Below are 13299 nucleotides of genomic sequence, written 5' to 3' on the forward strand. Positions count from 1 at the left end.
GGCCGCCCGGACTTCCCCTCGGTGACGCCTGACTGGTCTGCCCTTGGTCTCCAGGGTTACTTTGGAGCCGTGGGAGCACTCCTGGAGCTGCTGCATCCGTCCTGAGGCTTCTGGAAGGAGGTCCTCCACCCAGCACTTTATACTCTATACGGTCCACAGTCATCAGGGGGAAAGGTGACCCAGGTCCCGCTTCCCGGCAGGGGTGTCCTAACGATCCCCCGCCAGGACCACCGGGTCCAGAGAAATGACCGAGGTCCACCTTGATACGATTCGTAGATTAAAGATGCTGAAAGGTGAAAATATGCTAAGTTATTACAGGCGGCAAAATGCGCTGATCATTCATTATTTAGCAAATATCCCCAAAATTGTCTCACTCGTTAATGCTGCACAATTATTATTAAGGTTTATTTGAAATAGGGACGGATACAAAAAACATAGACATCGGAAAGTTATCCAATGTCTGCTTTATAGTGTTTGTACTCGCCAAAACTCATTTACAACACTCGTCCCCAACAACAACAACACAGATCCAACATCATTAAAAAAGGAAAATAAAAAAAATAAGGCAAAAATGAGTCGATAATAATGATAATACAGACAAAGTGCAAACTAGATAAAAGCCAACAATAATAATAACACAAAGCGCAGACTAGATAAAGACCAATTAGTAAAAACTAAACATGGGAACACGATTGCTGTTCAACTAGCCGCAATTTTGTTTGTTTATGGTTTTATATCAACATGTTATTAAGCATAACTACTATGTCAACATCTCCCCAAAACGGTCCTATACGTTTGTGCTGCAAAAAAAAAACAACTATCAAGTTTTAATAATGATAATAATAATAATTAGAGCTGCAAGCAGCGTTGGTCGGGTCCACCTTTGGCTGCTGCCCCCGAGACCCACGGCCGGATAAGCGTTAGAAGACGCCTTGGAGCCACTATTTTGAGAATCTAATGCATTGTGAAAGTAATGCAGTTGTTGTATCGAAGTGAAAATATCAAACTTCCTGTTGATTTTTGCTAAAGTATGTTAATTATTAAAATGTAGGTCTAAGTGAGACCTACATAGTGTTTTTTGTTTCATGTCTCTGACATTCCTACCGGAAGTTACAAGCAGTTTTGTCTGTGTTTTCTCCCTAGGAGCAGTTTGTCCGTGTTGTATTCCTAGGGGGGCGGTAGAGCGCAATTTTGAGTTTTGAGGTTAGGTTTTTTCATCAGATCGCAATTTTTGCCAGACCTGATGTGTGTCAAGTTTGGTGAGTTTAGAAGCATTTTAAGGGGGTCAAATAACAGCTCAAAGAGGCAAAAAGGACATTTTTTTGGAGACTTTGCACAGGGGTTCTTTGAAGGCGCGTAAAATCAAAACCTGAGAACTTATCAAAACTCTGTTCTATACTTTTAATCACAGGAGTTCAATCTCTCTCCTGTGCGAGTTTGAAGCCAAAACAACAAACGCACTCAGAGGAGATACTGTTTGAAGAAAAGTGACCGGTTTTTACAAAACTTTTGTTTTGAAGGGGGGATTGCAAACTTCCTGTTGATTTTTGTTGGGGGTTGTCAATCTATGAAATGTAGGTCTAAGCGAGACCTACATAGAGGTTTTTGTTTCATGTCTCTCCGACATTCTTACCGGAAGTTACAAGCAGTTTTGTCTGTGTTTTCTTCCTAGGAGCCGTTTTTTCTGTGTTTTATTCAAAAATAGCGCTAGAGCGCAATTTTGAGTTTTGGGGTTTGGTTTTTCCGTTAGATCGCAATATTCGCCAGTCCTGATGTGTGCGCCAAGTTTGGTGACTTTTGAAGCATTTTAAAGGCGTCAAATTACAGCGCAAAGCAAAAAATTTATTTTGAAGGGGTTCTTGCCAACTTCCTGTAGATTTTTGCTGAAAGAAGTGAGTGTATGAAAATTGGGTCTAAGTCAGACCTACATAGGAGTTTTTGTTTCATGTCGCTGTGACATTCCTAACAGAAGTTACATGCAGTTTTGTCTGTAATTTTTTCCTAGGGGGCGCTAGAGCGCAATTTTCATTTTGGGGGATTGGTTGCTCAATATGTTGGGAAGGTTTGCTATACCGACGTGTGTGTCAAATTTGGTGAGTTTTGAAGCATGTTAAGGGGGTCAAATTACAGCGCGTAGGTGCGGAATAATAACAAAACACAGTTTCAATAGGGTCCTTGGCCCATGGCAAAGGACTCCTATGGAGTCCTTTGCCATGGGCCAAGGACCCTAACTAGAGCAGCTTAATAGCTAGAACTAGTATGCATATATCTTTAAAAAAAAGTTTTTTTTAAAAAGAAGGGTTTTTAACCCTTTTTTCAAAAGCATCCACTGTGGTGCCCTCAGGTGGTCAGGGAGCGTGTCCACAAACTGTTAAATTTGGATTCATACTCGACACAGAAAGATCCCGAGCCCTGGATTGAACTCAGGACTACTCAGGAACTTTGTTTTGTGCGGCACAAGCACTAACCCCTGTTTCACCGTATCTGCACTGTATTAAAAAAAAAAAGAGAATAAAAATAAAATCTAGAGCAGCCTAATAGCTATCATATCTAAAAAAAAATGCTTTTTTAAAAAGAAGGGTTTTTAACCCTTTTTTAAAACCATCCGCAGTCTGTGGTGCCCTCAGGTGGTCAGGGAGCGCGTTCCACAAACTGTTACATTTGTATTCATAACAAGCTCCATAAAACATTTAATAACCTAAAAACTATAATAGTTTGACCAAAAATGTTGGCGGCACAAAGTTATGATTGCTACCACAATAATTACACAGTAATACCGTAAAATAGTACCTTAAAAAAAGTAAAAGCACAAAAGGAAACATTTTTACTTAAAACTATAACAGTTTGACCAAAAATGTTTGCGGCACAAAGTTATGATTGCTTACCACAATAATTACACAATAATACTGTAAAATAGTAACTTAAAAAAAGTAAAAGCACAAGGAAAAATTTTGCGGCACAAACGAATGGGATAAGAAGATTTAAAAAACGTTAACTTAAAAACCGTAACGGCAAAAAATAAGGTTTTTCCAGCACAAATTAATAGGACAAGTTGGGCAGGTATTGGCTAAGTAGGTGTCTATTTATGTTTAATAGCAGGTGGCGACTTGTCCAGGGTTTAAACCCGCCTTCTGCCCGATTGTAGCTGAGATAGGCACGAGCGACCCCAACGGGAATAAGCGGTAGGAAATGGATGGATGGACCACATTAATACCATAAAACGTCAACTTAAAAACCGTAAAAGCGCAAATGAAAATTTTTGCAGCACAAACGAATGGGATAGGAAAATTTTGACATAGGGTCTAATCATGCTAATAACACGTTAACATAAAATGTTGACTTGAAACCCATAAAAGCGCAAATTAAAATTTTTGAAGCACAAACAAATGGAATAGGAAAATGTTGACATAGGGTCTAGTCATGCTAATAACAGGTTGACATAAAATGTTGACTTAAAACCCATAAAAGCGCAAATTAAAATTTTTGAAGCACAAACAAATGGGGTACAAAAATTTTGACATAGGGTCTAGTCATGCTAATAACACTTTAACATAAAATGTTGACTTAAAACCCATAAAAGCGCAAATTAAAATTTTTTTAGCACAAACGAATGCGGTAGGAACATTTTGACATAGGGTCTAGTCATGCTAATAACAGGTTGACATAAAATGTTGACTTAAAACCCATAAAAGCGCAAATTAAAATTTTTGAAGCACAAACAAATGGGGTACAAAAATTTTGACATAGGGTCTAGTCATGCTAATAACACTTTAACATAAAATGTTGACTTAAAACCCATAAAAGCGCAAATTAAAATTTTTGTAGCACAAACGAATGCGGTAGGAACATTTTGACATAGGGTCTAGTCATGCTAATAACACGTCCGCATAAAATTTTGACTGAAAAGCATAAATGGAAATTTTTGTAGCACAAACGAATGGGATACAAAAATTTTGACATGGGGTCTAGTCATGCTAATAACACGTTGACATAAAATGTTGACTTAAAACCCATAAAAGCGCAAATTAAAATTTTTGAAGCACAAACAAATGGGCTACAAAAAATTTGACATGGGGTCTAATCATGCTAATCACACGTTAACATAAAATGTTGACTTAAAACCCATAAAAGTGCAAATGAAAATTTTTGTTGCACAAACGAATGGGGTAGAAAAATGTTGACATAGGTTCTAGTCATGCTAATAAAACGTTAACTTAAAAACGGTAAAAGCGAAAATGAAAATTTTTGCAGCACGAACGAATGGGATAGGAAAATTTTGACATAGGGTCTAGTCATGCTAATAACACGTTAACATAAAATGTTGACTTAAAACCCATAAAAGCGCAAATTAAAATTTTTGAAGCACAAACAAATGGGATACAAACATTTTGACATAGGGTCTAGTCATGCTAATAACACGTCAACATAACATTTTGACTTAAAACCCATAAAAGCGCAAATTAAAATCTTTGCAGCACAAATTAATGGGATAGGAAAATTTTGACATAGGGTCTAATCATGCTAATAACACGTTAACATAAAAGGTTGACTTAAAACCCATAAAAGTGCAAATGAAAATTTTTGTTGCACAAACGAATGGGGTAGAAAAATTTTGACATAGGGTCTAGTCATGCTAATAAAACGTTAACTTAAAAACGGTAAAAGCGAAAATGAAAATTTTTGCAGCACAAACGAATGGGACAGGAAAATTTTGATATAGGGTCTAGTCATGCTAATAACACGTTAACATAAAATGTTGACTTAAAACCCATAAAAGCGCAAATTAAAATTTTTGAAGCACAAACAAATGGGGTACAAAAATTTTGACATAGGGTCTAGTCCTGCTAATATAACACGTTAACATAACATTTTGACTTAAAACCCATAAAAGCGCAAATTTAAATTTTTGAAGCACAAACAAATGGGATACAACAATTTTGACATAGGGTCTAGTCATGCTAATAAAACGTTAACTTAAAAACCGTAAAAGCGCAAATTAAAATTTTTGAAGCACAAACAAATGGGGTAGAAAAATTTTGACATAGGGTCTAGTCATGCTAATAAAACGTTAACTTAAAAACCGTAAAAGCGCAAATTAAAACTTTTGCAGCACAAACGAATGGGATAGGAACATTTTGACATAGGGTCTAGTCATGCTAATAACACGTTAACATAAAAACCGTAAAAGCGCAAATGAAAATTTTTGCAGCACAAACAAATGGGATACAAAAATTTTGACATAGGGTCTAGTCATGCTAATAACACGTTAACATAAAATTTTGACTTAAAACCCATAAAAGCGCAAATTAAAATCTTTGCAGCACAAATGAATGGGATTGGAAAATTTTGACATAGGGTCTAATCATGCTAATAACACGTTAACATAAAATGTTGACTTGAAACCCATAAAAGCGCAAATTAAAATTTTTGAAGCACAAACAAATGGAATAGGAAAATTTTGACATAGGGTCGAGTCATGCTAATAACAGGTTGACATAAAATGTTGACTTAAAACCCATAAAAGCGCAAATTAAAATTTTTGAAGCACAAACAAATGGAATAGGAACATTTTGACATAGGGTCTAGTCATGCTAATAACAGGTTGACATAAAATGTTGACTTAAAACCCATAAAAGCGCAAATTAAAATTTTTGAAGCACAAACAAATGGGGTACAAAAATTTTGACATAGGGTCTAGTCATGCTAATAACACTTTAACATAAAATGTTGACTTAAAACCCATAAAAGCGCAAATTAAAATTTTTGTAGCACAAACGAATGCGGTAGGAACATTTTGACATAGGGTCTAGTCATGCTAATAACACGTCCACATAAAATTTTGACTGAAAAGCATAAATGGAAATTTTTGTAGCACAAACGAATGGGATACAAAAATTTTGACATGGGGTCTAGTCATGCTAATAACACGTTGACATAAAATGTTGACTTAAAACCCATAAAAGCGCAAATTAAAATTTTTGAAGCACAAACAAATGGGGTACAAAAAATTTGACATGGGGTCTAATCATGCTAATAACACGTTAACATAAAATGTTGACTTAAAACCCATAAAAGTGCAAATGAAAATTTTTGTTGCACAAACGAATGGGGTAGAAAAATGTTGACATAGGTTCTAGTCATGCTAATAAAACGTTAACTTAAAAACGGTAAAAGCGAAAATGAAAATTTTTGCAGCACGAACGAATGGGATAGGAAAATTTTGACATAGGGTCTAGTCATGCTAATAACACGCTAACATAAAATGTTGACTTAAAACCCATAAAAGCGCAAATTAAAATTTTTGAAGCACAAACAAATGGGATACAAACATTTTGACATAGGGTCTAGTCCTGCTAATAACACGTTAACATAACATTTTGACTTAAAACCCATAAAAGCACAAATTTAAATTTTTGAAGCACAAACAAATGGGATACAACAATTTTGACATAGGGTCTAGTCATGCTAATAACACGTTAACATAAAATTTTGACTTAAAACCCATAAAAGCGCAAATTAAAATCTTTGCAGCACAAATGAATGGGATTGGAACATTTTGACATAGGGTCTAATCATGCTAATAACACGTTAACATAAAATGTTGACTTAAAACCCATAAAAGTGCAAATGAAAATTTTTGTTGCACAAACGAATGGGGTAGAAAAATTTTGACATAGGGTCTAGTCATGCTAATAAAACGTTAACTTAAAAACGGTAAAAGCGAAAATGAAAATTTTTGCAGCACAAACGAATGGGACAGGAAAATTTTGACATAGGGTCTAGTCATGCTAATAACACGTTAACATAAAATGTTGACTTAAAACCCATAAAAGCGCAAATTAAAATTTTTGAAGCACAAACAAATGGGATACAAAAATTTTGACATAGGGTCTAGTCCTGCTAATATAACACGTTAACATAACATTTTGACTTAAAACCCATAAAAGCGCAAATTTAAATTTTTGAAGCACAAACAAATGGGATACAACAATTTTGACATAGGGTCTAGTCATGCTAATAAAACGTTAACTTAAAAACCGTAAAAGCGCAAATTAAAACTTTTGCAGCACAAACGAATGGGATAGGAAAATTTTGACATAGGGTCTAGTCATGCTAATAACACGTTAACTTAAAAACCGTAAAAGCGCAAATTAAAATTTTTGCAGCACAAACGAATGGGATAGGAAAATTTTGACATAGGGTCTAGTCATGCTAATAACACGTTAACATAAAATGTTGACTTAAAACCCATAAAAGCGCAAATTAAAATTTTTGAAGCACAAACAAATGGGATACAAACATTTTGACATAGGGTCTAGTCCTGCTAATAACACGTTAACATAACATTTTGACTTAAAACCCATAAAAGCACAAATTTAAATTTTTGAAGCACAAACAAATGGGATACAACAATTTTGACATAGGGTCTAGTCATGCTAATAAAACGTTAACTTAAAAACCGTAAAAGCGCAAATTAAAACTTTTGCAGCACAAACGAATGGGATAGGAACATTTTGACATAGGGTCTAGTCATGCTAATAACACGTTAACATAAAAACCGTAAAAGCGCAAATGAAAATTTTTGCAGCACAAACAAATGGGATACAAAAATTTTGACATAGGGTCTAGTCATGCTAATAACACGTTAACATAAAATTTTGACTTAAAACCCATAAAAGCGCAAATTAAAATCTTTGCAGCACAAATGAATGGGATTGGAAAATTTTGACATAGGGTCTAATCATGCTAATAACACGTTAACATAAAATGTTGACTTGAAACCCATAAAAGCGCAAATTAAAATTTTTGAAGCACAAACAAATGGAATAGGAAAATTTTGACATAGGGTCGAGTCATGCTAATAACAGGTTGACATAAAATGTTGACTTAAAACCCATAAAAGCGCAAATTAAAATTTTTGAAGCACAAACAAATGGGGTACAAAAATTTTGACATAGGGTCTAGTCATGCTAATAACACTTTAACATAAAATGTTGACTTAAAACCCATAAAAGCGCAAATTAAAATTTTTGTAGCACAAACGAATGCGGTAGGAACATTTTGACATAGGGTCTAGTCATGCTAATAACACGTCCACATAAAATTTTGACTGAAAAGCATAAATGGAAATTTTTGTAGCACAAACGAATGGGATACAAAAATTTTGACATGGGGTCTAGTCATGCTAATAACACGTTGACATAAAATGTTGACTTAAAACCCATAAAAGCGCAAATTAAAATTTTTGAAGCACAAACAAATGGGGTACAAAAAATTTGACATGGGGTCTAATCATGCTAATAACACGTTAACATAAAATGTTGACTTAAAACCCATAAAAGTGCAAATGAAAATTTTTGTTGCACAAACGAATGGGGTAGAAAAATGTTGACATAGGTTCTAGTCATGCTAATAACACGTTAACATAAAATGTTGACTTAAAACCCATAAAAGCGCAAATTAAAATTTTGAAGCACAAACAAATGGGATACAAACATTTTGACATAGGGTCTAGTCCTGCTAATAACACGTTAACATAACATTTTGACTTAAAACCCATAAAAGCACAAATTTAAATTTTTGAAGCACAAACAAATGGGATACAACAATTTTGACATAGGGTCTAGTCATGCTAATAAAACGTTAACTTAAAAACCGTAAAAGCGCAAATTAAAATTTTTGAAGCACAAACAAATGGGGTAGAAAAATTTTGACATAGGGTCTAGTCATGCTAATAAAACGTTTACTTAAAAACCGTAAAAGCGCAAATTAAAACTTTTGCAGCACAAACGAATGGGATAGGAACATTTTGACATAGGGTCTAGTCATGCTAATAACACGTTAACATAAAAACCGTAAAAGCGCAAATGAAAACTTTTGCAGCACAAACAAATGGGATACAAAAATTTTGACATAGGGTCTAGTCATGCTAATAACACGTTAACATAAAATTTTGACTTAAAACCCATAAAAGCGCAAATTAAAATCTTTGCAGCACAAATGAATGGGATAGGAAAATTTTGACATAGGGTCTAATCATGCTAATAACACGTTAACATAAAATGTTGACTTAAAACCCATAAAAGTGCAAATGAAAATTTTTGTTGCACAAACGAATGGGGTAGAAAAATTTTGACATAGGGTCTAGTCCTGCTAATATAACACGTTAACATAACATTTTGACTTAAAACCCATAAAAGCGCAAATTAAAATTTTTGAAGCACAAACAAATGGGGTAGAAAAATTTTGACATAGGGTCTAGTCATGCTAATAAAACGTTAACTTAAAAACCGTAAAAGCGCAAATTAAAACTTTTGCAGCACAAACGAATGGGATAGGAAAATTTTGACATAGGGTCTAGTCATGCTAATAAAACGTTAACTTAAAAACCGTAAAAGCGCAAATTAAAATTTTTGCAGCACAGACGAATGGGATAGGAAAATTTTGACATAGGGTCTATTCATGCTAATAAAACGTTAACTTAAAAACCGTAAAAGCGCAAATTAAAATTTTTGCAGCACAAACGAATGGGATAGGAACATTTTGACATAGGGTCTAGTCATGCTAATAACACGTTAACATAAAAACCGTAAAAGCGCAAATGAAAATTTTTGCAGCACAAACAAATGGGATACAAAAATTTTGACATAGGGTCTAGTCATGCTAATAACACGTTAACATAAAAATTTTGACTTAAAACCCATAAAAGCGCAAATTAAAATATTTGTAGCACAAACTAATGCGGTAGGAAAATTTTGACATAGGGTCTAATCATGCTAATAACACGTCAACATAAAATGTTGACTTAAAACCCATAAAAGTGCAAATGAAAATTTTTGTTGCACAAACGAATGGGGTAGAAAAATTTTGACATAGGGTCTAGTCATGCTAATAAAACGTTAACTTAAAAACGGTAAAAGCGAAAATGAAAATTTTTGCAGCACGAACGAATGGGATAGGAAAATTTTGACATAGGGTCTAGTCATGCTAATAACACGTTAACATAAAATGTTGACTTAAAACCCATAAAAGCGCAAATTTAAATTTTTGTAGCACAAACGAATGGGATAGGAACATTTTGACATAGGGTCTAATCATGCTAATAAAACGTTAACTTAAAAACCGTAAAAGCGCAAATTAAAATTTTTGCAGCACAAATGAATGGGATAGGAACATTTTGACATAGGGTCTAATCATGCTAATAACACGTTAACATAAAATTTTGACTTAAAACCCATAAAAGCGCAAATTAAAATCTTTGCAGCACAAATGAATGGGATAGGAACATTTTGACATAGGGTCTAATCATGCTAATAACACGTTAACATAAAATGTTGACTTAAAACCCATAAAAGTGCAAATGAAAATTTTTGTTGCACAAACGAATGGGGTAGAAAAATTTTGACATAGGGTCTAGTCATGCTAATAAAACGTTAACTTAAAAACCGTAAAAGCGCAAATTAAAATTTTTGCAGCACAAACGAATGGGATAGGAACATTTTGACATAGGGTCTAGTCATGCTAATAACACGTTAACATAAAAACCGTAAAAGCGGAAATGAAAATTTTTGCAGCACAAACAAATGGGATACAAAAATTTTGACATAGGGTCTAGTCATGCTAATAACACGTTAACATAAAATTTTGACTTAAAACCCATAAAAGCGCAAATTAAAATCTTTGCAGCACAAATGAATGGGATAGGAAAATTTCGACATAGGGTCTAATCATGCTAATAACACGTTAACATAAAATGTTGACTTAAAACCCATAAAAGTGCAAATGAAAATTTTTGTTGCACAAACGAATGGGGTAGAAAAATTTTGACATAGGGTCTAGTCATGCTAATAAAACGTTAACTTAAAAACCGTAAAAGCGCAAATTAAAATTTTTGAAGCACAAACAAATGGGGTAGAACATTTTTGACATAGGGTCTAGTCATGCTAATAAAACGTTAACTTAAAAACCGTAAAAGCGGAAATGAAAATTTTTGCAGCACAAACAAATGGGATACAAAAATTTTGACATAGGGTCTAGTCATGCTAATAACACGTTAACATAAAATTTTGACTTAAAACCCATAAAAGCGCAAATTAAAATCTTTGCAGCACAAATGAATGGGATAGGAAAATTTCGACATAGGGTCTAATCATGCTAATAACACGTCAACATAAAATGTTGACTTAAAACCCATAAAAGTGCAAATGAAAATTTTTGTTGCACAAACGAATGGGGTAGAAAAATTTTGACATAGGGTTTAGTCAAGCTAATAAAACGTTAACTTAAAAACAGTAAAAGCGAAAATGAAAATTTTTGCAGCACAAACGAATGGGATAGGAAAATTTTGACATAAGGTCTAGTCATGCTAATAACACGTTAACATAAAATGTTGACTTAAAACCCAAAAAAGCGCAAATTAAAATTTTTGAAGCACAAACAAATGGGATACAAAAATTTTGACATAGGGTCTAGTCCTGCTAATATAACACGTTAACATAACATTTTGACTTAAAACCCATAAAAGCGCAATTTTAAATTTTTGAAGCACAAACAAATGGGATACAACAATTTTGACATAGGGTCTAGTCATGCTGCTAAAACGTTAACTTAAAAACCGTAAAAGCGCAAATTAAAATTTTTGAAGCACAAACAAATGGGGTAGAAAAATTTTGACATAGGGTCTAGTCATGCTAATAACACGTTAACATAAAAACCGTAAAAGCGCAAATGAAAATTTTTGCAGCACAAACAAATGGGATACAAAAATTTTGACATAGGTTCTAGTCATGCTAATAACACGTTAACATAAAATTTTGACTTAAAACCCATAAGAGCGCAAATTAAAATATTTGTAGCACAAACTAATGCGGTAGGAAAATTTTGACATAGGGTCTAGTCATGCTAATAACACGTTAACATAAAAATTTTGACTTAAAACCCATAAAAGCGCAAATTTAAATATTTGTAGCACAAACTAATGCGGTAGGAAAATTTTGACATAGGGTCTAGTCATGCTAATAACACGTTAGCACAAAACGTTAACTTAAAACCCGTAAAAGCGCAAATGAAAATTTTTCCAGCACAAATGAATAGGACAAGTTTGGGGAGATTTTGACATAGTTCTGGTCGATTTATGATTAATAACACGTTGATAACTTAAAACCTAGAATAGTTAGACCAGGACCAGGACAAGTTTGCGTGGCCAACTGGACCCCAGGACACACTGGACCCACCTGGTCTGGTCTTTGATTGACAACAGTCATCACCATCAAGTGTAGCAAACAAAGGTCAGCCATGACACTTCTTCCTCCTCCCAAATAAGACCAAGGACACAGAACAGGATCCGCCAAAAGGAGTCCACCAGACACTGGATGCGTCTTCTCACATGGTTTTATCTTACTGCGGTCGTCACGGTTACCTGGTCCTCCTCACGCTCAGTTTTTTTGTGTGTGTGTGTGTGTCACACACACTGTCGGTTTTACGCGTTGTCCCGGTAACAGCATTTTTATCTTCAAATGTTAATTAAGTGCCTGCCTGATGCTTGCAGCTTATTTGCAGCGACAATCGCTTTTTTTTTTTTACTGTGACTTTTAAAAGACGAGAGCTTTTATTTCTATTTCAGATTTGGCAGTGAAAGGCCATTATTTCCTAATAAATGTTACCACTTTTTACGCTGTTTTAGTCCTTTTTCGCGTTAATTAGGTACACTATTTGTATAATTCGGGCCAATATGCGGTATTACAAAGTCCAGTCCATAGTGGATCTAGTCAAACATTTTTAATTATTACTACACAAACAGACTACAACAAGATAAACAAAAGGCGCGCACAATGGCGGAGAACAAATACTTAGCTACAAAAAACAAATAACTAACACAAAGTCTGCTAACTATAAACATGAACAAAAACACTTGCACTGTGGCATGAACAACAAACTTGGGGGGCGTGGACAAAATGAACAACATCACATGGCATGAAGCAGATGGGAACATGGAGGTATGTACAGGTAAGGTAGGTAAAGTTGCCAGGACGAAGGCAGAAACAGAATTGCTTAAATAATGACTATGATAATGGTGTGAGAATTGTGACTTGGAGACAAGGCGGAAACTAATGAGTTACTATGGAAACTGAGACAACAAGGAAGTGCAAACGCAAGAACTGAATGTCCAAAAAACAAAACAAAACATGATATTGTGGGCGTGACAGATCTAACATAATAGTGTGAGAGTCCAGTCCATAGTGGATCTAACATAATAGTGTGAGAGTCCAGTCCATAGTGGATCTAACATAATAGTGTGAA

General features: G+C 34.4%; 1 protein-coding gene across 2 annotated transcripts in view; it reads left to right on the forward strand.

Annotated features, from left to right (window-relative positions):
* The window catches only part of pank2 (pantothenate kinase 2), a 31039-nt gene extending 18368 nt beyond the window's left edge, over positions 1-12671 (forward strand). For both annotated transcript variants that reach the window (XM_061886185.1, XM_061886186.1), the window contains 2 exons: positions 55-8397; positions 9553-12671. In XM_061886185.1, coding sequence (XP_061742169.1) covers positions 55-105 — 51 coding nt within the window. In that variant the 3' untranslated portion in view covers positions 106-8397; positions 9553-12671. The remainder of the gene's footprint in view (positions 1-54; positions 8398-9552) is intronic.
* Positions 12672-13299: the final 628 nt, after the last annotated feature.

Source organism: Nerophis ophidion, linkage group LG24 (genome assembly GCF_033978795.1).
Source record: "Nerophis ophidion isolate RoL-2023_Sa linkage group LG24, RoL_Noph_v1.0, whole genome shotgun sequence".
Taxonomy (NCBI): Eukaryota; Metazoa; Chordata; class Actinopteri; order Syngnathiformes; family Syngnathidae; genus Nerophis; species Nerophis ophidion.